Here is a 26,134-nt window from a genome sequence, read left to right on the forward strand (position 1 = left end):
AAAGGTTGGGAGCGAAGGTAGGATTGATGGGAGGATGGGAATATATGTATAGGCTGGGAGGGAAGGTAGGATGAATGGGAGGATTAGAAGATAAATACAGGTTTGTGGGAAAGTAAGATTGATGGGAAGATATATATAAGTTGGTTGGGAAGGTTGGATAAATGGGAGAATGGGAAGGAAGGTTGGTAGGGAAGGTAGGATAGATGTATATGTATCTACATATATATAAAAGAAGTCTGTATACTCTGTGTAGGTCGGAGAATATCGAATTTGCTGCAGTTCTAAGTCCGGATGAGGATATAAGAAAAATTGAGGTGAAAAGTAGAACTTACCCACCCCCCCCCCCTTATACTTCCACTGTACCCTCCCCACATACTACTTCTGCCCCCCTGTAACCCACTCCACCCATCCATTGTTATAAAAAGAACCCCCTTGTATTCATTTAGGATTATACAGAACTAAACATTATCATATTTCAAACCATATAGTTTACCTTCTCTCCACTCAGGATACAATATACAGGGTGAGTAAAAACGGGATTATCGATGTTTTGATCAACATTTTCTAAAATTTAGTTTTGTTCAGATTTTTTGCATAGTAAAAAATATAATGTCATAAACAAAATTCAAAAATAATTTTGGAACATTGAAAATAAAAAATTTTGAGCGGATATCTGTAGTGAATGTTATCAAATTTTAACCTTAAACTATTTTTTCAAAAAAGGTTGGTTTCGCAGATTTTTTTTTAAAGTTCCAAAATCATTTTAAATTCTTTTTGACATTTCATTTTTTTGTGCTTAAAATCCAAACACAAAACAACACAAAAATTTTGAAAATATTGTCCAAAACATCGAAAATCCCTGTTTTTTACTCACCCTGTATACCAAACACCTTGATACACCCTTTTCTCCTATTCCCCTTCGTTTCTCCTCTTTTATCTTCCCTACCGTAATTATTCCACTTTTCTGCTCTCCACCTGATTTTTTTCCTTTTTTTCTGCCCCTCCCCTAATTATTTTTTCTCCCTCTCATTTCCCTCTATTTTCTTCTCTCCCCTCAATTTGCTCTATTTTCTATCCACCCCTTAATTCTTTCGTTTTTTTCTCTCCGACCATTCACTCTAACACCATTTCTCCAATTCTACACCTTTCTCCTCTTTTTTCTCCCCCTACTCCTCATTCATTCGTTTTTTAGTACCATTGGGTTTAGTACTATTGGGTTTAGTACTATTGGGTTTAGTACTATTGGGTTTAGTACTGTCGGGTTTAGTACTATTGAATTTAGTACTATTGGGTTTAGTACTCTTTTGTGCATTTTTATTATTACCCTCCCCAAATAATTTTCTTTATTGTGTACTAGCTTGGACATCTAGATTTCCCTGCAGTTTTTCCAAAAGTCAAACCACTGAAATTCTAAACCAAGTTACAAAAATTCATTTGCTCCTACCCCGAGTTGGAGGCAAATCGGTCCAGGGGTTCCTGAGTTATGATCAGACATACAAACAAACAAACAGATTACTACTATTTATACATAGATTTATTGTGGGAGGGGGAAGGGGTTTAGGAACCATGTAAATGTTTAAATGTGGTCAGATTAGAAACAATTTGCACTGCGTCAAGATAATTCATTTGGTTTGCAGTACAGTGGTTAGTTTGAGTATTCAGTCATTAATTCTTTTATTTTACGATAGGTATAAACTCAGGCTATATATACTATAGGGTGTAGAGAGCAGTAAACATTCAGAAGCATTTTGTGGGCCTATTAAATATATTACAGGGCTTAGGCTTTAAATTTAGTGTATTAAAGAAGCCAGCATAGTATGTTTTATACAGTAGCATTTTGAAATTATTTAAATAAACATGTTTCTAGAAGTAAATAAGTTTTGTTTTTATAAACTCATTGATCTAAAGTACGAACAATAACATCCTACACAATGAAGATTTGATTAATTAATTGTTGAAGTGGTGCCCGCAGTTGTGATGAAAGAATGAATGAATAGATGAGTGGAAGGACGGATGAGGATGCTCCGAGAGGTTTATTATGCGACCTCTTGTCTACATCCATCCTCGCCGCACAATGCCGTTTAATATTCTGAAATGCTGGGAGCGGGAGGTGCTCGGGCCGAGGATAGAGCCAGGGCTCGGCCCGGGGAGAATGTATCGGCCCGGTTTCTTAAACCCTCCGATCCATGCCGCAATCCAGTGATCCACTATCCAGTCACTTTATGTATGCTACAGGCATGAGGTGTGAGAAAGGCCTGAATAATGAATAGATAGATAGTTAATGAGATTTATACATATATATTTATATATATGTATATAAGCCTGTTATCCCATGCAACAAGATCACAGTGACATATTTTGTTATCAGACAGTTTAGAAGTTCAAGTGATGGAGTTCAGGGGTGGAGCTTACGGGAGCTTAGCTATGCCCGCCCATGTACCACACCCACTCAATCTAGCCCCGCCCACACAGATGCTGCCTTCAAGTAGCAAGCACATGTATTTAGGTAGGTAGGTAGATGGGAAGGAAGGATAGGCGGGTAGTCTTAAAGGTTTATAAATATCAATGAACATTTGTAGTTATAGAGCTAGAGAAAAGTTTTCAAGATAGAAATTAATATTATACATGAAGCTTAGACAAAATTATAAATAGATAGATGTATAGATGGATAGATATATTTTAGAATATAGATTGTATTGATTTGGATGTATAGATGTATACAAATCTACAGGGTTACCCACAAAGGATGAGACTGTAAAGACGACCTGAAACCCTTAAAATATGGCGATCTCAAGGTAAAAGTAAGTTTACTGCCTTGAATATAGTCTTTTTATGATTTGGCGAAAAAACAGGTAAACAGTTGCAGGGAATCATGAATATAAGGAGGAAGGCGGTAAGAATTCCGTACAGTCGTCTCTAAACTCTCAGTTTATTTGTGCGTAACCCTGTATTCTTATATATATAGATGGAGAAAATAGATTTGGATAAGAAACTCATAGAAGAAGATAACAGGATAAGATGATTTGGTGGGCTGTCAAAACTGCCCCCCCCCCACCACTACCCCCCTGTTCTCCCCCTTATCCCACGCCTCCCCCCCCCCTTTCATCCCAGAAATACTTTTTTCTTATCTTCTTTCAACGCTTCCTAATCTTGTATTATATCTTCTCACCAGAGTCACTAGACAGATTGTTACGAACCAAACCATCAACACAATCAAGACATTATTATTCATCAACTATTGAGAACCGGCCGAACAGGCCATTCTTATTTTTTTGTATTCATTGACTTAAAAATGTCCAAAAGTTTTTTTCTGGTTTCAGTTTTCAAGGAGAATTCGGCAAAATCCTGTTGCGTCTCGTCAGAATGTTCATATTTTAGTTCACAGTGGGCCATGAAGATGAGTGAATTTGAATATGTTATGAAAAGTTGTGTATATAGTGTATAGAGAGATAAAAGGGAAGAGATACTGGGTTTAATCTGGTTTACATGAACCGAAGCGGATATATTAGTTAAATATTGTCTTCACATTTACTCACAGTTTTCCTAACACGGTTGTTATTTTATCATCAGTCGCATCAGGTTTAAATCCTGACTTCGATATCTTTATGAATAAAAATTGTATTGTGTATTATCATTATCAGCCAAATACCATCTTCATTTCCAGTTTCCACCTTTATATTCCTTGTTGCTTAGCTTTTCACTTCTGTGTGAATGTCTGTCTAGTTGTTTGCATATTTCTGTGTTGGGTTTTCTCTATCTGTTTGTCTGTTTGTTTGTCTTTTTATTTTATTTTCTAGTTTATTTTTTATTTTCGTATAATATTTTTCTACTTTCTGCTTGTAAGTTGTTAACTTCTTGTCTAATATTTGTCTAATTTTATGTCTAATATTTGTCTAATATTTGTCTAGATTATTTATAATTTATATCTAATATTTGTCTGATATTTGTCAAATATTTGTCTAGAATATGTCTAATATTTGTCTAATTTATGTCTAATATTTGTCTAATATTTGTCTAGAATTTGTCTAATATTTGTCTAATATTTGCCTAATATTTGCCTAATATTTGCCTAATATTTGTCTTGAATATGTCTAATATTTTTCTAATATTTGTCTAGATTATGTCTAATATTTGTCAAATATTTGTCTAGATTATTCTTATATTTGTCTAAAATATGTCTAATATGTGTCTAATATTTGTCTAATATTTATCTAGATTATGTCTAATATTTGTCTACTATTTGTCTAATATTTGTCTAATATTTGTCAAATATTTGTTTAGTATTTGTCCAATATTTAACTAATATTTATCTAATATTTGTCTAATATTTATCTAATATTTGTCTAATATTTGTCTAGAATATGCCTAATATTTGTCTAATATTTATCTAATATTTATCTAATTTTTGTCTAATATTTGTCTAATAATTGTCTAGAATATGCCTAATATTTATCTAATATTTGTCTAATATTTGACTAATAATTGTCTAGATTATGTCTAATATTTGTCTAATATTTGTCTGATATTTGTCTAATATTTGACTAATATTTGTCTAGATTATGTCTAATATTTGTCTAATATTTGTCTAATATTTGTCTAATAATTGTCTAATATTTGTCTAATATTTGACTAATATTTGTCTAGATTATGTCTAATATTTGTCTAATATGTGTCTAATATTTGTCTAATATTTGTCTAATATTTGTCTAATATTTGTCTAATATTTGTCTAATATTTGTCTAATATTTGTCTAATATTTGACTAATATTTGTCTAGATAATGTCTAATATTTGTATAATATTTGTATAATATTTGTCTGATATTTGTCTATATTATGTCTAATATTTGTCTCCCCTTATGATGAAGTTGGTTTAAGAGTAAGAATAATATAGAATCAAAGCACGTTCCTCACACGCACAATTTACATATAACAATTAAAATACAACTTACGCACAATTTACACACAACTTAAGCACAACTTATGCACAATTTAGGCATGCATTTACGACATGCAAAAATGTAGGTCTCTACATTAAATAGGCATTATAGTTAATGTGTACTGAAAAATGCTACAATTATGTGCATTGAAGATGTAGGAACCTTTTATAGTTTTGTTATATAGAAACAGATCAAGCAGAATTCATAGTTTGAAATATCAGAGGTTTGCGACATTTAGGAATATTAAGTTGCAAAGATATAAGGAATAGTAAATCAGAGTTTGGGGCGAGTAAGTAATCAGTTTTTTTGTGACTTGATACTCTACGCAATGACTTCAAGCTGAAGTTATATTTGGATGTTTATACACACAAACAATACAATTTCGGAATAAAAACAAATGTCCGTTTGTCCGCAGTAATAAAAACATGGAACAAAATTTATAATATACTAGCTATATATATATCTACATGTAGTACATAATACATCTCAATTTTCACCCCTGGACCCTCCCCCCCGGCCCTGCACCCTGCTTTCTGTTTCATTTTTATATTAAATCAGATAATTATTTTTTCATATCATTATCGTTGCTTGAATTAAAAACTTGAATTTCTCGTTTTTTTCAAAAAGATTAGCACATAATTATCACAATCTTTTGCTAAAAGCTCCACTTGTATTTGTTGCAAAATTGCCTTTGCTGTGTTTTTTTAAGAAAGCATATTTGCAAAAAATAAAATATTTGTTTTATATCTATACATTTTCTATGCTCTAGCTAGGGAACCCAGCGTTGTCCGCAGTTTACACGCACTTAACCGAAATTACCGGGAAACTAAATTTTCGCTGTTAAAGTCCACCCTCTCAACTTAGAATCTGAAAACCAAGCTAAGAAGATTTCCGTGGGTCTCCCGAGTTCCAAAATAAAATGTGAGGCGAATCGGTCCAAACAGACAGACAAACAGAGATTACAACTTTATATATATAGTTCAATTTAATTTTAATGCCAAAAGAATCTTGAATTTTCCAAAAAGTTTGTTTGTCCTGAATTCTTATCAAAATGAAAATTGACACCATTAATGTAAATATACAATATATTAATATTTTATTTAGATTTAGATTAAACTAAACTAAACTAAAGAATGGATGAGATGAGTAGCGATGAGATGAGGATGGATGGATGAGGATGGATGAGATGAGTATCGATGAGATGAGGATGGATGAGATGAGGATGAATGGATGAGGATGGATGATATGAGGATAGATAAGATGAGGATGGATGAGATGAGGATGGATGATATGAGGATGGATGAGAATTTGATCAGAAGAGAATGGATGAAAATGGATGTGATGAGGATGGATGAAAATGGATGAGATGAGGATGGATGAAAATGGATGAGTTGAGGGTGGATGAAAATGGATTATCTAAATAAAGAAATGAATCCTCATGGACGGGAGTTGGAGCGGCCTCTGTATGGAGGCTGGGGTTTGGATAGGTGTCCAGATTATCAGGGGGATACACAGATCTTTCCAGGGGGATTATTAAGAGGGGTACATAGATCCTGCTAGGGGGATACAGAAATCCTGCTAGGGGGATACAGGGGAATACACAGATCCTGCTAGTGGGGAGTAATAAGGGGGATACACAGATCCTGCGAAGGGGATACAGGGGGATACACAGATCCTGCTAGGGGGATACAAGGGGGGTACACAGATCCTGCTAGGTGAATACACAGATCCTGCTAGGGGGATACAAGGGGGGTACACAGATCCTGCTAGGGGGATACAGGGGGACATTGAGATCCTGCTACGCAGAGGGTGGTGGGATACAAAGATCCTTTTTGGCCATGACTTTGCCCCCCTGTTATTACTCTGGTTGTCCTCCTTATAATAGCCTGGCTACCCCTTATATTAGACTGGTTGCCCCCTTGATATTAGATTGCAGGTTGCACCCCTGATATTTGTCTGGTTGCACCCCTGGTATTAGTCTGATTGCACACCGAAAAATTAGTCGGGTTTCCCCCTGATAATAGTCGGGTTGAACACCTGATATTAGTCTGGTTGAACCCCTGGTATTAGTCTGGTTAAACCCCTGATATTAGTCTGGTTGCCCCTGTGAAAATGGTGAGGATCTGGTGTAACAATCTGTATTCTAAGCTCGAGTCTTCATCAACCAGAGCCATACCATACCATAGCTAGATATATATACACAAAGAGAATAGATAAGTATAGAGTGGAATTAAGTAGAAAAAGTGTAAAACCGCCCTTTTGTTGTAATGTTTCCATACTGCATACACATTCGTGCTATATAACCTTTTGTGCCCTGGAACATCTTTTTATAGAAAAAAATGTCTTGAAAATTATTGAATTTTCTCTAAATAAATTCTCTGATAACCTTCATGCATTCTAATCTCTGTTCTGTGTATATATATTGTACAACTATTAAGCTATCTAGATAGATATATATAAAACTCATAAGCTACCTAGCTAGATATATTTACAACTATTAAGCTACCTAGCTAGAGATATATATACAACTATTAAGCTATCTAGCTAGATATATATAAAACTATTAAGCTATCTAGCTAGATATATATACAACTATTTAGCTATCTAGCTAGATATGTATACAACTATTTAGCTATCTAGCTAGATATATATCTTGCCCTAAGCTACATTTGTCCTGCTCCTACTATATATCCTACCCTGAGCTAGATCTGTCCTGCTCCTACTATATATCCTACCCTGAGCTAGATCTGTCCTGCTCCAACTAAATATCCTACCCTGAGCTAGATCTGTCCCGCTCCTACTACATATCCTACCCTGAGCTAGATCTGTCCTGCTCCTACTACATATCCTACCCTGAGCTAGACCTGTCCTGCTCCTACTACATATCCTACCCTGAACTAGAACTGTCCTGCTCCTACTACATATCCTACCCTGAGCTAGATCTGTCCTGCTCCTACTACATATCCTACCCTGAGCTAGACCTGTCCTGCTCCTACTACATATCCTACCCTGAACTAGAACTGTCCTGCTCCTACTAAATATCCTACCCTGAGCTAGATCTGTCCCGCTCCTACTACATATCCTACCCTGCATGATCTAGTTCTGCCCTGCTCCAACTTAATATCCTATCCTGAGCTAGATCTGTCCTGCTCCTACTATACATCCTACCCTGAGCTAGATCTGTCCTGCTCCTACTATACATCCTACCCTGCGCTAGATCTGTCCTGCTCCTACTATGCATCCTACCCTGATCTAGATCTGGCCTGCTCCTACTACATATCCTACCCTGAGCTAGATCTGTCCTACTCTCATACTATATATCCTACCTTGCATGAGCTAGATCTATCCTGCTCCTACTAATTATATCCTACCCTGAACTAGAGCTGTCTTTTTCCTACTATATCTACTACCCTGAGCTAGATCTGTCCTGCTCCTACTACATATCCTACCCTGAGCTAGATCTGTCCTACTCTCCTACTGTATATCCTACCCTGCATGAGCTAGATCTGTCCTGCTCCTACTAATTATATCCTACCCTGAACTAGAACTGTCCTGCTCCTAATATATCTACTACCCTGAGCTAGATCTGTCCTGATATACCTTACCCTGAGTTCTACTTCTGGTATAAAATGTCTGTAATGAAGCATCCCCCTGTACTATAATCTAATGATGTATAGTTGGAATTATATGGATATAAATATATCTTGTTGTTATTAACGTTCCATCTTCTCCAATCAATATCAATATATCCTCAATATCCGGGACCTTCACGCTCTAGGCTCATAGATATTAGATATACACAGTGTTCACAAATATTTATTGTGTTTAATTGTTTTTATCAACGTTTGAAGAAACGTTTTAGAGCTAAGATTTCCAAAATTAAAAACGTTTTAACTTTTAGAGATGATTTCCAAAATTAAAAAATGTTTTAACTTTTAGAGCTAAGATTTCCAAAATCAAAAACGTTTTTACTTTTAGAGCTAAGATTTTAAGAATTTTGAGAGTTAAAACGAACATTGTATAAAGCAGAGATTTAAGAAAATGAAAACATTGTAAAGCTAAGACTTTAAAAAGTTTAAACGTTTATAAAACTTACTTTAAAGGGACTGTACACGTTATTTCAAGCGGTTCTTCATAAAGCTGCATGCCAGATTCACAAAGGTACCGTTCAAAGTTAAGTCTAATCCATTATGAATAAGATATCCAAGTTATTGTTTATCAAAAACTGATTATTTTTAATTGTGGTTTCTTTAAAAAATGTAAATTTTTTCAGAAAAAATGAAGATACTTTCTTAATTAGATACTTTTAAAACACATTATTTATCAGATTAATGTTTCAAGGGTAACCTTGTGAATCAGGTATTCTTCTAATTGAATGGAGGATCACTTGAAATGACAAAGACAGTCCCTTAAACCATTCAAGAGATTTCTCTCTCACGCTCATATTTGTTTTCCAAACTCATTTTTTGTTGCGCTTGAATAGGTTGAGTATAGGTTGCCAGGGCTTGGAAGTATTTAGTGGTTTACCAATTGTGTGTATTCTATTCAAAGTGGTGCCATGTCAGGCACGAGATGGGTTTCATGGAAGCCAGGGGGGGGGGGGGTAAAATCAGGGGTATTTTGTAAAAAGGGAGGATGTAAGATCGGACAAAAAAACGTTCGTTTTTCATCTTATGATCGGTTCAGCCGTTTCTACGATTATTTGAAATAAATCAACACAGTGAAAAACAATATTTATAAATCCTTGTTCCCAACCATTTATAAATCCTGTTTATAAATCCATGCTCCCAACTATTAATAAATCTATGTTCCCAACTATTTATAAATCTATGCTCCTAACTATATATAAATCTGTACTCCCAACTATTTATAAATCTGTACTCCCAACTATTTATAAATCCATGCTCCCAACTATTTATAAATCCATGCTCCCAACTATTTATAAATCTATGTTCCCAACTATTTATAAATCTATGTTCCTAACTATTTATAAATCTATGTTCCTAACTATTTATAAATCTATGTTCCTAACTATTTATAAATCTATGTATCTAACTATTTATAAATCTATGTTCCCAACTATTTATAAATCCATGCTCCCAACTATTTATAAATCTATGTATCTAACTATTTATAAATCTATGTTCCCAACTATTTATAAATCCAAACTATTTATAAATCTATGTTCCCAACTATTTATAAATCCATGCTCCCAACTATTTATAAATCCATCCTCCCAACTATATATAAATCTATGTTCCCATCTATGTTCCCAACTATTTATAAATCTATACTCCCGACTATTTATAAACCTATGCTCCCAGCTATTTATAAATCTATGTTCCCAACTATTTATAAATATATGTTCCCAACTATTTATAAATCCATCCTCCCAACTATTTATAAATCTATGTTCCTAACTATTTATAAATCTATGTTTCCAACTATTTATAGATCCTTGCTCCCAACTATTTATAAATCCATGTTCCCAATTATTTATAAATTTATGTTCCCAACTATTTATAAATATAATATAAATGGAGATACATAGAAATATATAGAGATATACAGAGATATATAGAGATATATAGAGATATATAGAGATATATAGAGATTTATACAGATATATACAGATATATACAGATATATACAGATATATACGGATACATACAGATATATACAGATATATAGTTTTATATAGAGATATGTAGAGATATATAAAGATATATGGAATATATGGGATGTATATTTTTCTATAGAATATATTCAATAAACTAAAGAAAATCAATTTTCATTAGTATCTCCTGTGTCACATTGGGCAACAATAATATTATCCATAGATGTATTTGTATATCTATTTATATGTATATATAAGGTAGAAGTATATTTACCCTATACTAACAATAATATTATCCATAGCTCGGATGTATTTGTATATCTATTTATATGTATTTACAAGGTAGAAGTATATTTACCCTATACTAACAATAATATTATCCATAGCTCGGATGTATTTGTATATCTATTTATATGTATTTACAAGGTAGAAGTATATTTACCCTATACTAACAATACCTAATTAAAGCTTGGGAACCCGGCTTTCCCGGATAAATAAACTTACTCTAGAAAATTCAATTTTTAAACCAAGCTTAAAACATTCATATGTTTATACAAGTTCCCCAATCAAAATTTGAGGCAAATCGATCAGGGGTTTCATGAGTTATGATCGGATATATAAACAAACAGACAAACAGAGATGTCTACTTTATGTATACATATAAAAGTATTTATAATTAAGGTGAGTATGAAGTAGTTATAAAGAAACTATAGAAAGAGAGAAGAAACTGTGTTACAAGAAGCATGAGGAAGAATGGGTGTGGGTAATTAAGTGCAGATATGCTAAAGGGGTGGATTTAACTTCAAACTATTAAATTTAATCACATATTTTGACTAGAGAGGGGTGTGTTTAAGATAGATTTCTTGGGAGAATGAATTAGAGAGATGTTTGTTAGATAGAGAATGTAGTAGAGAGACGGTTTGTTAGATAGAGAATGTAGTAGAGAGACGGTTTGTTAGATAGAGAATGTAGCAAAGAGAAGGTTTGTTGGATAGAGAATTTAGTAGAGAGACGGTATGTTAGATAGAGAATGTAGCAAAGAGAAGGTTTGTTAGATAGAGAATGTATTAGAGAGATGGTTTGTTAGATAGAGAATGTAGTAGAAAGACGGTTTGTTAGATAGAGAATGTAGTAGAAAGAAGGTTTGTTAGATAGAGAATGTAGCAAAGAGACGGTTTGTTAGATAGAGAATGTAGCAGAGAGATGGTTTGTTATGTAGAGAATGTAGTAGAGAGAAGGTTTGCTAGATAGAGAATGTAGCAGAAAGACGGTTTGTTAGATAGAGAATGTATCATATAGAAGGTTTGCTAGATAGAGAATGTAGTAGAGAGATTATTTGTTTGATAGAGAATGTAGTGTAGAGAGAGAGTTTGTTTGATAGAGAATGTAGCAAAGAGAAGGTTTGGTAGATAGAGAATGTTTTAGAGAGACGGTTTGTTAGATAGAGAATGTAGCAGAGAGACGGTTTATTAGATAGAGAATGTAGCAGAGAGATGGTTTGTTATGTAGAGAATGTAGTAGAGAGAAGGTTTGCTAGATAGAGAATGTATTAGAGAGAAGGTTTGCTAGATAGAGAATGTAGTAAGAGAGATGATTTGCTAAGTAGAGAATTAATTATATAGAGAGTTTGTTAGATAGAGAATGTAGTAGAGAGATTATTTGTTAGATAGAGAATGTAGTGTAGAAAGAGAGTTTGTTAGATAGAGAATGTAGCAGAGAGAGGGTTTGTTAGATAGAGAATGTAGCAGAGAGACGGTTTGTTATATAGAGAATGTAGTAGAGAGAAGGTTTGCTATATAGAGAATGTAGCAAAGAGAGGGTTTGTTAGATAGAGAATGTAGCAAAGATAAGGTTTGTTAGATAGAGAATGTAGTAGAGAGACGGTTTGTTAGATAGAGAATGTGTCAGAGCGAAGGTTTGTTAGATAGAGAATGTATCAGAGAGAAGGTTTGTTAGATAGAGAATGTGTCAGAGCGAAGGTTTGTCAGATAGAGAATGTATCAGAGAGAAGGTTTGCTAGATAAAGAATGTAGCAGAGAGACGGTTTGTTAGATAGAGAATGTAGCAGAGAGAAGGTTTGCTAGATAGAGAATGTATCAGAGAGAATGTTTGCTAGATAAAGAATGTAGCAGAGAGACGGTTTGTTAGATAGAGAATGTAGCAGAGAGAAGGTTTGCTAGATAGAGAATGTATTAGAGAGAAGGTTTGCTAGATAGAGAATGTAGTAGAGAGAAGGTTTGCTAGATAGAGAATGTAGTAGAGAGATGGTTTGCTAGATAGAGAATGTAGTGCAGAGAGAAGGTTTGCTACATGGAGAATGTAGTAGAGAGAAGGTTTGCTAGATAGAGAATGTAGAGTAGAGAGAGGGTTTGCTAGATAGAGAATGTAGTGTAGAGAGAGGGTTTGCTAGATAGAGAATGTAGTGTAGAGAGAAGGTTTGCTACATAGAGATTGTAGTTGAGAGAAGGTTTGCTAGATAGAGAATGTAGAGTAGAGAGAGGGTTTGCTACATAGAGAATGTAGAGCAGAGAGAGGGTTTGCTTGGTAGAGAATGTAGTGTAGAGAGAAGGTTTGCTAGATAGAGAATGTAGTGTAGAGAGAAGGTTTGCTAGATAGTTAATGTATCAGAGAGAAGGTTTGCTAGATAGAGAATGTAGTAGAGAGAGGGTTTGCTAAATATAGAATATAGTAGAGAGAAGGTTTGCTAGATAGAGAATGTAGTAGAGAGAGGGTTTGCTAAATATAGAATATAGTAGATTGAGGCTTTTTAGATAGAGATTGAATTAGATAGGGAATATATTAGCTAGAATGATATCAGGTGTAGCACTGTATTTAAAATGTAAATGTAAGGTTTAGTTTAAGCTTATAACAGGGGCGTGTATATAGTTTGGATTAAAAGAGAAAGGGCGTGGCGGGGGCTCAGAGGGGTCTAAGAGGTTTAAGGATGGTAGGGATTCGACTGATTATTTATATGATGAAATTATCTAAGCTGAATCAAAGAATTAAATCCTGTANCCTTGAAAGATATGTTGGACTAGGTATGTGGAACTGCTTAAGGCATGAGTTGTGTAGGGCGTCTGAGGCGGAGTAGCAAGAGAGAGATATGCTAATCAGTTATACTGACACACACACAAACATACCTCACACACACAAACACTCACCTTGCAGAAACACACTCATCACACGTACACAAACACTAAATTAAATAATCACACTCTGTATGAGCCTAATCATAAGGTTTATCATATTTATCAGCTGTTGATATACTTGCATTCTATAAAAAAAAATAATAAAACAGCAAACATCACTTTGCCACAATAAAATAAAGAAACATCTAAATTGTAAAAACCAGTATAAAAGAAAAATTAACACAATTCATGCCTAACAAGCCCCCCCCCCCCCCAATATTTTGCTATCAAAATAAAGATCTTTACACACTGTAAACAAGAAACGCAATCAGCTTTCAAGACGAAATAACAAAAGCTAAAAATAAACATTACATGCAATATTCACAGGATTAAGAACAGACATAAATACAATCTCATAATTCAACAATAAATTTCACATCATGTAGAACCAATCAAATAAGAAGACGACATGTTTGCATTCAATTCTGTGTATTTGATGTTGTTTTAAAGCAAATAGCTTGAAAGTCAACTTGAGTGAAATGGGTCTGAGTACACTGCACAATTCATGTGTTTCATATTATTTAATTTTTCAAAATTATAACTTGAATCTAACAGTCATCTTCCTACTTCACAGTTTAATGGGATTCATTGTATCTAGTTTGATAACGGAGAAAGATTAGGTCCTATAATATAAAACATGAATATGAATTTGAGATTTTAGGTGAAGCTCAGTTTTGCAAATATTATTATTTAAATATTTATTTCTAATTATAGATTATAAATAATTGTTTGTTTAGTTTATCGAGTAATTGAGCTGAAATAAATAGATTAATATTGTTTTATATCAAATTAACTTTTTACATGGTTTAATTGAGTCAACTTGTCATCTTCTTATAAATATACCGCTCTGTCACACCCCCTGGTATTGCATGATAGTAGAGAATGTGTTGTGTGTTAGGAAGGATAAAACTGTTGAAAGGTTTGGTCTGCAGGAAATCAAAGTTCAGAAACATGTATAAACCATGAATATATATTATATACAATATATATATATATACAACACACTCACAGGGTGTTTCTAAAAACAGTTGTCTCAATTCTTAACAAGTTAACTTTTTATTAACCTTTTAAATATCCAAAAAACGAAAATTGTTTTAGAGAAACTCTGTAATATATTATGCATCTACTTATATAAAACAGCAATCTCTTTTTTTCGGTTTGTTTGTATACAGTTTGTCCGATCATAGCTTATGAACCTCATTTTTGCACATTTTTTATCATAGAATTTCGAAAATATCATCAAATTGTTTATTATTATTATTACTATCTTCATCATTATATTAGATGTAAAATGTATAATCATAAAAAGTTATAATCATTATTATTATTGTTTTAAGTTATTGGTTATATATACCTGAAGAAAGAAACTGAATAAAGTTAACAGACTTTTAAATTGGAACATGTCTTTTAAAATTTTTAATATCAATTATCTTATAGTCGTCACTTTCTTATATCTTTTAGGACATGAGAGAGTACTTAGAAAACAAAAAACATGTATATACTTGGTTCAACTCTAATTAGATTTAAAGCACACATCTTCTCAAAACTTCTCCTTCATTCAATTTATTTCCGGTTCAGAGACTCTTTTCCGGTTAATTTCTCGCCTCGGCGGACGGATAATTCTAGAAGTTTTAGTAGTTAAAGGAAAAAGAAATATTTACGTTTGATTGAGATGGACGGATTCGAAGGATGAGTGTTAAAAATAATTTATCTTAGTAATTGTAATCACTTTCAGGTGGGGCTGGAATGAGCAAGTCATCTAATATCCAACCTTCTTCCCCTTCTATCCCGAGAATGGACTCGTCCAACAATTCTTTTGCTGCTGTGTTGCGGGATCTGGCCAAGAATGCGGGAGATCTTGAACATAGAAATAAACTTAGTTCCTCCCCTTCTCCTTCATCATCTTTGCTAGATGTTAGAAAGGTTAGTACTTTTATCAAACTTTTTGTTAACAAATTTTTCAAAAATTGTTTTTTCAGGGGTTTTCCAGCAGCGGAGCAGGCCCCATTTCTTATTCGTCCTCTCCGGTCTTCTCTTTTCCTTCAACATTTTCTGTCTCATCTTCCTCTCCTTCCTCCTCCTCCGCATCCTTCTCTAATCCAATCTACTCCAATACATCCCTCTTCTCTTCAGCTCCATCCACCTCCAATCCTCTCCTAGACTCCAGTTTTAAACCCTATAGAACCAACACCTCAACCCACCCTCTCCCTCCAACCATCTCACACTCTGGTCTCCATTCTAGCCTAGCTCATTCCTCCTTACCCCCATTCTTGTCCATGCCAGGACATCCAGCCTTCCCCTCCCACCTTCTCCCCCTTCCCGGTCTTCTGCCTGGTATCTCAACTCTACCCTACGGGTAAGGAATAAGGAATAAGGATAGCATTGATTAAATATTAAACAATTTCTCAGACAAATCTACATTTCTCTTCACCTAATCATACAACCCTGAGGAATAAAAAATATGGTTTCTGTATCTAGGAAATATGTTGTGTACCTGTATCTAGAAGCTAGGTTCAGTGACATGTATAAGGAGCTAAGGGTTAGTAAAAGTATCTAGGAGCTAGGTTTATTAGCTTTATCAAGGAGCTAGGTTCAGCCTCAGCACCTGTATCTATTAACTAGGTTCAGCACCTGTATCTAGGAGCTAGGTTCAGTACCTGTATTTAGGAGCTTGGTTCAGTGACTGTATCTAGGAGCTAGGTTCAGTAACTGTATTTAGGAGCTAGGTTCAGTAACTGTTTCTGGGAGCTAGGTTCAGTAACTTTATCTAGGAGCTAGGTTCAGCACCTGTGTCTAGGAACTAGGTTCAGTAACTGTATCTAGCAAGGAGCCAGTAACTGTATCTAGGAGCTAGGCTCAGCACCTGTATTTAGGAGCTGGGTTCAGTACCTGTATCTAGGAGCTAGATTCGGTTACTGTATCTAGGAGCTAGGTTTAGTAACTGTATCTAGAAGCTAGGTTCAGCACCTGTATCTAGAAGCTAGGTTCAGAAACTGTATCTAGGAGCTAGAATTAGTTACTGTATCTGGGAGCTGGGTTCATTAATTGTCTCTAGGAGCTGGATCACGTAAAATCTAACCTGTTTATCGGAGTAAGATTAAATATAATTATGTATAACCAATATCCAACGGTTGAAAATGGTTCTGTATCTTCTATCTTGCTTGAGAATGTTTCACGGGCATTTTCCCCCTCAATATTTTCTTGTTAGTAGTTTATGAAGAGGATGGTCGGAAATATCCTCCTTCCATACCACATATCTCTTCCTAGTACATTCAACTATATTCATACAGGGATACCTACAAAGGATGAAACTTCAGAGACGATTGTACAGAGTTTGTTTAGTCCATTTTCTTGCATTCAGGGTTCCTTGTAGGTCAAAACTGTCTTATTTCCGTGCATTTTGTAAACCACCAAAATACTTCATTGAATGCAAAACCCAAAAATCAAGCTTTAAATTGTCATATTTCTTGAGTTTGGGATCGTCTTTACAGTCTTATCTATTGTGAGTCCGGTAACCCTGTATAGGGACATTCCAGTTTTTTTTTAATTAAGAAACTTGAGTTTTTAATCTTTTATCAATTGTTTTCATTTTAACTTATAATATTTTGATTAGAATATATCAAATTATATTTAACTTTTTTCAGCTTAGAATCAGATCCTCTTTACCGGGCTCAGCTCCACCACTATTTAAACTTGAGTGGAGCCAGATCTCATCTTTCTCCTCTACACACCTTCAATCCATACCCTCCCCACCCAGTCCAGGACCTGGAGACAGTCCAATCTCTCAGGATGGGATTAAACCCTGCTCCAGGTCCGGAGTATAATAGGGAGGAGGGGAAATATTCCAAACATAAAGTTAAACCAGGACGAAGTTCCTCGGATAAATTTAAATCTAGTTTTAGTAAATCCAACATTCAGAACAAGAGAACTAAGATTGTTGATCTTGACTCCAGTGGAGATGATATAAAAGTGATTGAAATAGATAGTGCTGTGACAACAAGTACGACGTTGACATGTACAACCGCAATCTCAACCTCAATGACGGTTTCATCATTAACATCTGTAGTATTTTCATCCACTCCCATACCCTCAACTGCTCCTAGTGATACATTGTTAGGAACGAAAATACCAAAAATTGAGCCGAAAACTGAACCTGATGCAAATTTTATTCCAAAATGTCTTTTCGTTCGTCCGTTTGAAGACGATTACTCTCCAGTTCGTCCCGAGAGTAGGAGCTGTGAACCTAGTTCAGGAGTTTCTCCGAGCTCAGGACTCCGAGTACAGACCTTAAAGTTTGAAATAAGTGAGAGAAAGGTTGATGATCAAGACAGTGATTATGAATCCATGTCCAGTGATAGTTCAATTAAACGAGAAAGTTTATGTGAAAGTTTGAATAAAAGTGACAGTTTCAGCTCCTACCCGGAGATATCCTCCGAGGATTCGTCCTTCTCTTGTAAACTGGAGAAGGATTCGTCCTACCAGGTGAAGGTGGAGGAGGAGGTGGTGGTGCAGGAGAGTAAGGAGATGAACGGGTTCTCCTGCAAGATGGAGGAGGAGGAGGAGAATGTGGAGGAGAAGGAAGAACAAGTCCATGTTGTGCCAAGTCTAGAAGATCTAACTCTTTGTCCAACATCAGGAAAATATTCTTTCCATTTTTTTCTTCTAATTTTATCTTCACAGATAATAGTTTTTTACATGCCTGAAGGATCCTCAAATACAGGGTGTCCCAATAAACATGGGAATTCAGTGACGAATTCGTTATCGTCTTTTTAAATAATTCTTTGATTTAGTATAGTGATACCTACTGAGAAAGCTGTAATCTGTAAGAGTTTCGTCTGCTATGTTCACATTTTGTTTGTTTATGTTTTGACTGCATACGGTTGTACTTAGTAAAACAAGAAAATTGCAGTATACAAACAGAGTAACCTTGTCCGTCTTCACTGTTCATCTTGTGGAGACATTATAAACTCATCATTACAGTCTTTCACCCTTTTCATAAAATAAACTCTAGCAGACAAAATAATATTATGTATTTTTAAATTAGGTATTACAATGCTAATTCATAACGAAGACGATATACTATTCGTCACTGAATTCCCATGTTTTTTGGGACACCCTGTACTTAGACTACCCTCTTAAACTAAACATTCTTCAGTATAGTTCACAAAACACTCCACAACTATTATCCTTTTTTCAGCCCCTTCCCCCCCCCCATTCTTACTCAATCCCCTCCTTCTTTTCATCTGTCCCTCACCCCCCCCCTCTCCCTCCCTTTATTTTCTATCCCCTCACTCTCTCTTTTCTATCCCACTGCTATGGAAAAATTTCATTTCCTGTGAGACGGAGGAAACATATTTTCATTTGACTGAGCTCTCCATTTCCTAGTCTAACCTTCAACACAACAATCCCTTCTTATACAATCCACTATCCCTCCTTATACAATCCTTATACAATCCCCAATCCTTCCTTATATAATCCACAATCCTTCCTTATATAATCCACAATCCTTCCTTATACAATCCACAATCCTTCCTAATACAATCCACAATCCTTCCTAACACTATCCAAAATCCTTCCTAACACAATCCAAAATCCTTCCTAATGGAATCCACAATCCTTCCTTTTACAATCCTAACACAATCCACAATCCTTCCTTATAAAATCCTTTAAAAAACCTTCCGTTTACAATCCGCTTTCTTTCTTTATACAATCCACAATCACTTCTTACACAATCCACAATCCTTAAAAATTCACAATCCTTTCTCATGCAATCCTTATACAATTCAAAATTCCTCCTTATACAAACCTTATACAATCCACAATCCTTCCTTATACAATCCATAATCCTTCCTTATACAATCCTAACACAATAATTCACAATCCTTTCTCATGCAATCCTTATACAATTCAAAATTCCTCCTTATACAAACCTTATACAATCCACAATCCTTCCTTATACAATCCATAATCCTTCCTTATACAATCCTAACACAATCCACAATCCTTCCTTATACAATCCTTATATAATCCACAATCCTTCCTTATACAATCCACAATCCTTTCTTATACAATCCTTATATAATCCACAATCCTTCCTTATACAATCCACAATCCTTCCTTATACAATCCATAATCCTTCCTTATACAATCCTAACACAATGCACAATCCTTCCTTATACAATCCTTATATAATCCACAATCCTTCCTTATATAATCCACAATCCTTCCTTATACAATCCACAATCCTTCCTTATACAATCCACAATCATCCTTCCTTATACAATCCACAATCCTTCCTTATACAATCCACATCCTTCCTTATACAATCCATAATCCTTCCGTATACAATCCTTATACAATCCACAATCCAAATCGTGGGATTAAACTATTTTAATGAATGAGTATTTGTTTATCCAGGACGCTTAATCCAGAACCTGGAGAAGGATCAAGAGAGAAAACAATCTGCATTTCAAGCTGAGCAAGATCCTAAACCTAAAACTGATCCTGACCTGGAACCTGAACCTGAACCCTGCTTTCCAAGTGCAGAAGAGAAGATGGATTATCTGGGATATCTAAACCTTGTCACCCATGATAAGAAGAACGGTAATATTCAAATCTTAAAAGAATTCGAAAATTCGGATTATTTTTTTTTTACTTTTGAAATATGTTTTATGAAATTTTCTTTCAAGTTATTTTGTAGAAAATATGATAATTTTATTTTCTCGTTCTTATTTGTTAAGTATGGCGTGTATGTTTTTGTGAATTAAACCCCCTAATTTAATTAGTTGTCTTCGGGTTTGGATGGAATGTACTTCTTGTTCTTTATATTCTAGTTTACTGAGAATGTCAACCTTGAACAGTCCTAGTTTTATCATATCAAAACTTCTAAAATTCTAAGATTTTATTAGCCAACCTCTCCACCCCCTCACTTCATCGTTAACCCTCCTCTTCCTTCCAACTAAATCTTTCTCACCTTCCTTTGAGTCTTTTGTTTTTCTTTTAGTAGTAACTAGTGCTCCTTCTGTATGATGTCTTTTTACTATGATAGTCCCTCTTCTTCTTGTAGTCCCTCTTTATCTTGTAGTCCCTCTTTATCTTGTAGTCCCTCTTCTTATCATAGTCCCTCTTCTTCTTGTAGTCCCTCTTCTTAAAATTCTCATTTTAGGCCGCCCCAACTTTTTACTGGTACGTTAATTTGCCAGTTTCTGTCAATCCATTCATCTATCTATCCATTCATTCATCTATCTATCTATCTGGCAATTATCTATCAATCAATCAATTTAATCTTTTTTCAGAGATGACCTTTTTTATGCTCAAACTAACAAGCAAGCTTTATTTTTTCATCTTGTATAGATAGTTAATCTATGTGTAAGACTCTAAATCTAATTGAAATAGTTATCTATCTATAGTTTATATAAATATATTCTACCTATCTGAGTATTTATATATTTATTATCTATCTATCTATCTCTTCATGTATTTGTGCTTACAGCCTATCTATCCAGTGTCCAGCTATCTATCTATCTCTCTATTCAACTAACTTTGGATAGATAGTTAGATATACATATATATATATTTAATTTATCTATCTATCTAGATGTCGAGATAGCAAAGCTGGAACGAAGACGGGAAATTCTCCGAGAATGTTCTCCGAGCCCTCCCCCTCCCTCCCCAGAGACCAAATGTCCCTCCCCGGAGCTACCCCTCCCCTCCATCCCTCCCCACCTCTCCAGACTCCCGGAATCACACGCCAAGGCGATGTATCTTTCCGCAATAGGGTTGTGTCGAAATACAGAAGAACAGAAGTTAAATAATGAGATAATTTGGTCGGCCATATTGGATAATAGAATTCATCATAAACGCGATAATTCTTCGATGAATGTTTATTTTAAAAGATTACGCGGGATGTCGAACTCCTTCCTGCGAGGGGTAAAAAGGGACTATCACGGGACCTTCCTAGCCCCCAGCCCTGATTCCCAGACTATACCCCTGAGCACTGCTTTGTCCATCCTGAACACAGACTCTGCAATGTTTAGCTCCGGGTCTGATGGTTCTCAGCTAGAGAGTATCACGATCCATGATTCCTCACAATCCTTTCATCCCGGAGAAACTATAGATCCTGCTCATGTTGAGTCCTCTAGACACACCTTGGAGTCTTCCACAACACATCCAGAGTCTTCCAGGCTCTATATAGAGGAATCCGTTCTCTCCGGAGAGGGTTCCGTCTCCGGGTCCCCTCTCTCGACAATGCATCCTGCTGGGTTGTATCCTGTATCCCAGCAGGTACCCGGAGAACAGCTGAAACTAAATTCTCTAGAGACTACTCCGGGTTTAGGGTTTAGTATTAAGACTGAGGATGGGAAGAGGATAAAATTGAGTAAGGACGTATCTCCGGATACTCATCTACACTGGCCTGGAGTTGATGCTGTTATAGAGTCCTACAGAAGATATTCAGAAGGTTGGCTTTTAACTTTAAATTTTCAACTTTTTATTAATTTTGTTGGTTAATTTTATTCTATTTGTATAAGTAAAGTAATATCAAAAATCCATTTTTTATGAATAAATCTGTCTCCCCCCAAATCCATTTTATAAGAAAAAAACGATTTTGGAGAAGAAAAACTTTTATTTTAAATTTGAACTGAAAATTAATAAATCATCAACATTACATTACAAATACAGTGCATAATTTAAAATGTGATTAATTTAAGGAAAATATTATTTATTGGAAAGATATCGTTATCGTTATTTAAAGAGAACTACTGGGTAACGATGTAGAATAAGGAATTACAACTTCTGCTGGCGGTCCTTTTATCTGAACTTTTCATCTTTCGACCCCTCCCCGGCCCCTTCTCTTCCCAACATTAAAAATATGGTTTTTAAAATTGAAAGTCAGATTCTAAGAATTCTGTCTACTTCTGAGGAATTTTTGACAGAACTTAATCATTTCCACGAAGAGATGGAACATAATAATTTTTCAATTCTTATTCTCGCGGTCGAGCTCTACAATCCTATGATCCTTCAATCCTACAAGCCATACAATCCTACAATCCTACAATCATACAATCATACAATCCTACTATCATACAACCATACAATCCTACAATCCTACAAGCCTACAAGCCTACAATCTTACAAAATCATACAACCCTATACAATCCTAAAATCATATAATCTTACAATCCTACAATCCTACAATCATACAATCCTACAATCCTATACAATCCTATAATCTTACAATCCTATAATCTTACAATCCTACAATCCTACAATCCTACAATCCTACAATCCTATAATCATATAATCTTACAATCCTACAATCCTACAATTCTACAATCCTATAATCCTACTATCCTAGACAATCCTAAAATCCTACAATCCTACAATCCTACTATCCTACAATCCTACAATCCTACAATCTTACAATCCTACAATCCTACTATCCTATACAATCCTATAATCATATAATCTTACAATCCTACAATCCTAAAATCCTACAATCCTACAATCCTACTATCCTATACAATCCTATAATCATATAATCTTACAATCCTACACTACAATCCTTCTGTTTTTAATTATCTTATTATTCTACCTATTTAACGCTTCTTAATCCTATTCATCAAAGAGCTAAATCCCTCCAAAGGAATTGAGTTTTTCCCATAAACTTTTATATTTTAATACCTTTATCTTTGCAACCCAATAGACCTTAGATATTTCAAACTATAAACTCTATTAGATCATGCAATCTAAGTTTGAAATATCAAAGGTTTACACCGCTATGTTGCAAAGATAAAGCGAATGGAATATTCAAGTTTGTGGCAAAGACTCATCTCCTTTGTTCATCTTGATGGTCTTGTAATATCATTATCAGCCTTCAAATCTAGTGAGATGCCATTATTACTAATTATTCCACTATATTCTGGCGACTACCGTATATATTGTTCTATATTTTAGAATGTGTTGAGGAGAAAAGTGAATTATTGTCCCGACAAAGCAGGATCCAGGCTCAGATGATGTCGCATAGAAACCAGGTCGACAATCTGTCGACCCGGCTCTCAAGTCTAGCCAGACTTCAACAGACTCTAGTGTCGAACCATCAAGTAGACGAGGAGTCTCTAAGAACTTTAGTCGCAAATATAATGAGCATATCTCAACTGTGTCGAAAGTCTCCAGTCAAATCCTCGCATAAAAGTCGGCTAGTTAAAGATGAAAGTCGAAACTGTTTGTGAATTATGTCATACATTTAACTATACAGTGATAAGAAAGAAAGCTGTCAGATATTTAGATTATGTACAAATTGTACAACATAGAACTGGATTCTATGGTAGATTTACATTTTACATGTACCATGAAGTACATATTTGTTAACTAATGCAACATCAAAAGGTTGTTTTAGACCCTGTTTCTTCTTTTACTGTTTCTCTATTTGTACCCTTGTATGTTCCAATGCACCGAATTCAAATCTTAGAGAACACTGAGATTATGTACAAGATGTTTTTTTATTGTATGTACACTATCTCGAGATTATGTACAAGATTCAATTATCTGTATGTATACTGTCCTGAGATTATGTACAAGATGCAATTGATTGTATGTACACTCCTAAATTATGTAAAGATGCAATTAATGTATGTACACTAAACTGTACTGAGATTATGTACAATATGCAGTTAATTGTATGTACACTTTTCTAAGATTATGTACAAAGTACAATTAATTGTATGTACACTACACTGTACTGATATTATGTACAAGATGCAACTAATTGTATGCACACTAAACTGTACTGAGATTATGTACAAGATTCAATTGATTGTATGTACACTGTCCAAAGATTATGTACAAGGTACAATTAATTGTATGTACACTACGTACTGTACTGGGATTATGTACAAGATTCAATTAATTGTATGTACAAGATGCAATTGATTGTATGTACACTGTCCTAAGATTATGTACAAGGTACAATAAATTGTATGTACACTACACTGTACTGAGATTATGTACAAGATGCAATTAATTGTATGTACAATGTCCTAAGATTATGTACAAGGTACAATTAGTTGTATGTACACTACACAGAACAGAGAGTATGCACAAGATGCAGTTAATTTTCTGTGATACTAAACACTGCTGTACCCTAACCATTGTACAAACACTCAGCTGTGCACACTGTACACTGTTCGTTGTACAGCTAATGTTTGTTGTATACTATACATCAATGTAAAGCATATACTAGTGTAGTGTAAATATATATGCATATATATCTGCATATATATGTTTTATGTATGTAGATTACACTACTGTACGTAAACTGTACATTGACAAGTTCTGCAACCAACCAATTCTTCCATTCGTGCCATTTACATCATGTACATTGTACATCGCCATTGTACAGTTACACTGTGCACTGTACACCTTTCACTGTTCAGTGTATAAATATTTTTTCGCTTAGTTAACTATCCTCTTTATTAAAGAGTCCCAATAAATATGAAATTGTGTGACTCAATTAACGTTTATTGAAACTCTCCGTANCCCCTCTCCACTCTATGCCTTAACCCAGGTTTTTGTGATGCAAAATTTTTGAATCAGAATAAAAATGTCTGAACCTGCCACCGTTGTATTCTTATTTAGATTGTGTGTCAAGTCTGTGTGTGCATGTTTGAGAAGTGTGCAAATTTTCGTTAGTTTTCGTGCAGCTACAAGAGTTCGGAACTTTTGTATTAGATTAATTAACAATAACAGATAGAACACGAGATGTTGTCTTTTCAAGATATAGGGATTTTCGTTCACAATAACTCTGAGGCATAGGCCCAAAGGAGTTACGCGCCGCATGCTCTCTATCTGTCTTGATTCAACGCTGCCTGCACTTAACTCCTTTGGGCTTCTGCCTCAGGGTTATTGTGAAGGAAAAATCCCGAAATCTTGAGAAGACGACATCAAGTGTTCTATCTATTATTGTAATTTAATCTATGGCGTTAATCTACAACACCTAAACTCAAGTTAAACCGATATAATCTGTGAACCAAATGTCTAATATTTTCGCGATCCCTTCATCAACCTTTAGATATATCCTGATGGAATTAGCCTAATTGTTGGAGTTAATAAGATAAGGATTAGTGTTATCTGACGGGATTAAGAACACAATGGTTTTGATCTTTGGATGGTCAGAGAGTATGGAAGGATATTCTTTAAATTAAAAGGCCACCCATGCAGTTGCCTGTTAACCATGATTTCTGATATTTCTTACTTGATCTTCATACTCAATGTGTGCACTTACAAACTTAAGGATCAATGATTGATCCCTAAATGAAAGTTATCCCTGCAGGGTATGACCACCACGGGATATAGAAGAGGAATAAAATTGATCCATAGATCTGCATAAAATGGA

General features: G+C 34.8%; 1 protein-coding gene across 1 annotated transcript; it reads left to right on the plus strand.

The window, feature by feature from the left end:
- The first annotated feature begins 2,185 nt into the window (after nt 1-2,185).
- On the plus strand, nt 2,186-25,282 carry LOC111699789 (uncharacterized). Its single transcript, XM_023470521.1, has 7 exons — nt 2,186-2,506; nt 15,479-15,666; nt 15,723-16,099; nt 17,388-18,379; nt 20,161-20,346; nt 21,341-22,201; nt 23,698-25,282. The coding sequence occupies exons 1-7, from the start codon at nt 2,389-2,391 to the stop codon at nt 23,970-23,972; spliced, it is 2,997 nt and encodes a 998-aa protein (XP_023326289.1). The 5' UTR covers nt 2,186-2,388; the 3' UTR covers nt 23,973-25,282.
- The last annotated feature ends 852 nt before the right edge of the window (nt 25,283-26,134 follow it).

This window comes from Eurytemora carolleeae, unplaced genomic scaffold (assembly GCF_000591075.1).
Source record: "Eurytemora carolleeae unplaced genomic scaffold, Eaff_2.0 scaffold61, whole genome shotgun sequence".
Classification (NCBI taxonomy): Eukaryota; Metazoa; Arthropoda; class Copepoda; order Calanoida; family Temoridae; genus Eurytemora; species Eurytemora carolleeae.